The sequence below is a fragment of the Oncorhynchus mykiss genome, chromosome 10 (genome assembly GCF_013265735.2).
Source record: "Oncorhynchus mykiss isolate Arlee chromosome 10, USDA_OmykA_1.1, whole genome shotgun sequence".
Lineage (NCBI taxonomy): Eukaryota > Metazoa > Chordata > Actinopteri > Salmoniformes > Salmonidae > Oncorhynchus > Oncorhynchus mykiss.
Window position 1 is genome coordinate 84,634,994 of NC_048574.1, and position 2,178 is coordinate 84,637,171.

A 2,178-nucleotide genomic window follows, 5' to 3' on the forward strand; every position below is an offset into this window, starting at 1 on the left:
TGGTCCCCTGTGAGCCCCTTTGGGCCCCTGTGAGCCCCGTTGGGAACCTGTGATGTGAGCCCCTTTGGGCCCCTGTGAGCCTCTATGCAGCTCTGGTCTAAAGCCGTGCACTATATAGGGTGACATTTGGATCACAGACAAGGAGGTCATTTTTCATGGACCGACAAACCCTGATCAAATACTGACGCCGCGGGATACGTTTGGGACCAGAGCACTCCCTCGGGCCGGGGTGTTACTACGCGGGACTATTTGTTCTTCGCTTAACAGTACAGACACGCAAGCACATAAACACCCCACTGGGTTACCGTGGTGATTCATCACTGTCAGCTAGTGGTGTGTGTCTCAGACGTGTTACATCCCGTTGAGGAGTGTGTGTGTATTGTATGTGTGTATGTGTGTGTGTGTTTGTGTACTGTGTGTTTGTATATGGTGTGTTTGTGTTGTGTATGGCTTTAGGAAAATACACAGCACATCAACAGCAGGATAAAGGGGTTGATGAGGACATTAATGAGATATATCAGGACAAAGGGGTTGATGAGGACATTAATGAGATACATCAGGATAAAGGGGTTGATGAGGACATTAATGAGATACATCAGGACAAAGGGGTTGATGAGATAAATCAGGATAAAGGGGTTGATGAGGACATTAATGAGATACATCAGGATAAAGGGGTTGATGAGGACATTAATGAGATATATCAGGACAAAGGGGTTGATGAGGACATTAATGAGATACATCAGGATAAAGGGGTTGATGAGATACATCAGGATAAAGGGGTTGATGAGGACATTAATGAGATACATCAGGATAAAGGGGTTGATGAGGACATTAATGAGATATATCAGGATAAAGGGGTTGATGAAGACATTAATGAGATACATCAGGATAAAGGGGTTGATGAGATACATCAGGATAAAGGGGTTGATGAGGACATTAATGAGATACATCAGGACAAAGGGGTTGATGAGGACATTAATGAGATATATCAGGATAAAGGGGTTGATGAGGACATTAATGAGATACAGCAGGATAAAGGGGTTGATGAGGACATTACTGAGATATATCAGGATAAAGGGGTTGATGAGGACATTAATGAGATACATCAGGATAAAGGGGTTGATGAGGACATTAATGAGATATATCAGGACAAAGGGGTTGATGAGGATATTAATGAGATACATCAGGACAAAGGGGTTGATGAGGACATTAATGAGATACATCAGGATAAAGGGGTTGATGAGGACATTAATGAGATACATCAGGACAAAGGGGTTGATGAGATAAATCACGATAAAGGGGTTGATGAGGACATTAATGAGATACATCAGGAAAAAGGGGTTGATGAGATACATCAGGATAAAGGGGTTGATGAGGACATTAATGAGATACATCAGGACAAAGGGGTTGATGAGATACATCAGGATAAAGGGGTTGATGAGGACATTAATGAGATACATCAGGACAAAGGGGTTGATGAGGACATTAATGAGAGACATCAGGATAAAGGGGTTGATGAGATAAATCAGGACAAAGGGGTTGTTGAGGACATTAATGAGATACATCAGGACAAAGAGGTTGATGAGGACATTAATGAGATATATCAGGATAAAGGGGTTGATGAGGACATCAGGATAAAGAGGTTGATGAGGACATTAATGAGATACATCAGGATAAAGGGGTTGATGAGGACATTAATGAGATACATCAGGATAAAGGGGTTGATGAGGACATTAATGAGATACATCAGGACAAAGGGGTTGATGAGGACATTAATGAGATACATCAGGAGAAAGGGTTGTGTAGGACATCAGTGGGGCTGGTAACAGCCAGCATTCTGCTTGGACTGAAGAACACGTTTGACTCCGTTCACCAACCCCCTGAGGAAGATTGAGGAACTAGGCTTTGAGACAGCACTCAAGTGGTTCACATCATACTTACAGAAGAGGAGACAGGACACCGAACTGCTGAGCACGCAGTCAGCCCAGTAGACAAAATATTAAGAACACCTGCTTTTTTGTCCATAACACAGACTGACCAGGGGAATCCAGATGAAAGCTATGATCCCTTATTGATGTCAGCTGTTAAATCCACTTCAATCAGTGTAGATGAAGGGGAGGAGACGGGTTAAAGATGAAGGGGAGGAGCCAGGTTAAAGATGAAGGGGAGGAGACATGT

The 2,178-nt window shown here is 43.2% G+C and overlaps 1 protein-coding gene across 1 annotated transcript; it reads right to left on the reverse strand.

Annotated features, from left to right (window-relative positions):
• Nucleotides 1–452: 452 nt before the first annotated feature.
• LOC118966665 (NADH-ubiquinone oxidoreductase chain 4-like) lies at nt 453–1,565 on the reverse strand. Its single transcript, XM_036989413.1, has one exon. It carries the CDS (start codon nt 1,563–1,565, stop codon nt 453–455), a length of 1,113 nt encoding a protein of 370 aa, XP_036845308.1.
• Nucleotides 1,566–2,178: the final 613 nt, after the last annotated feature.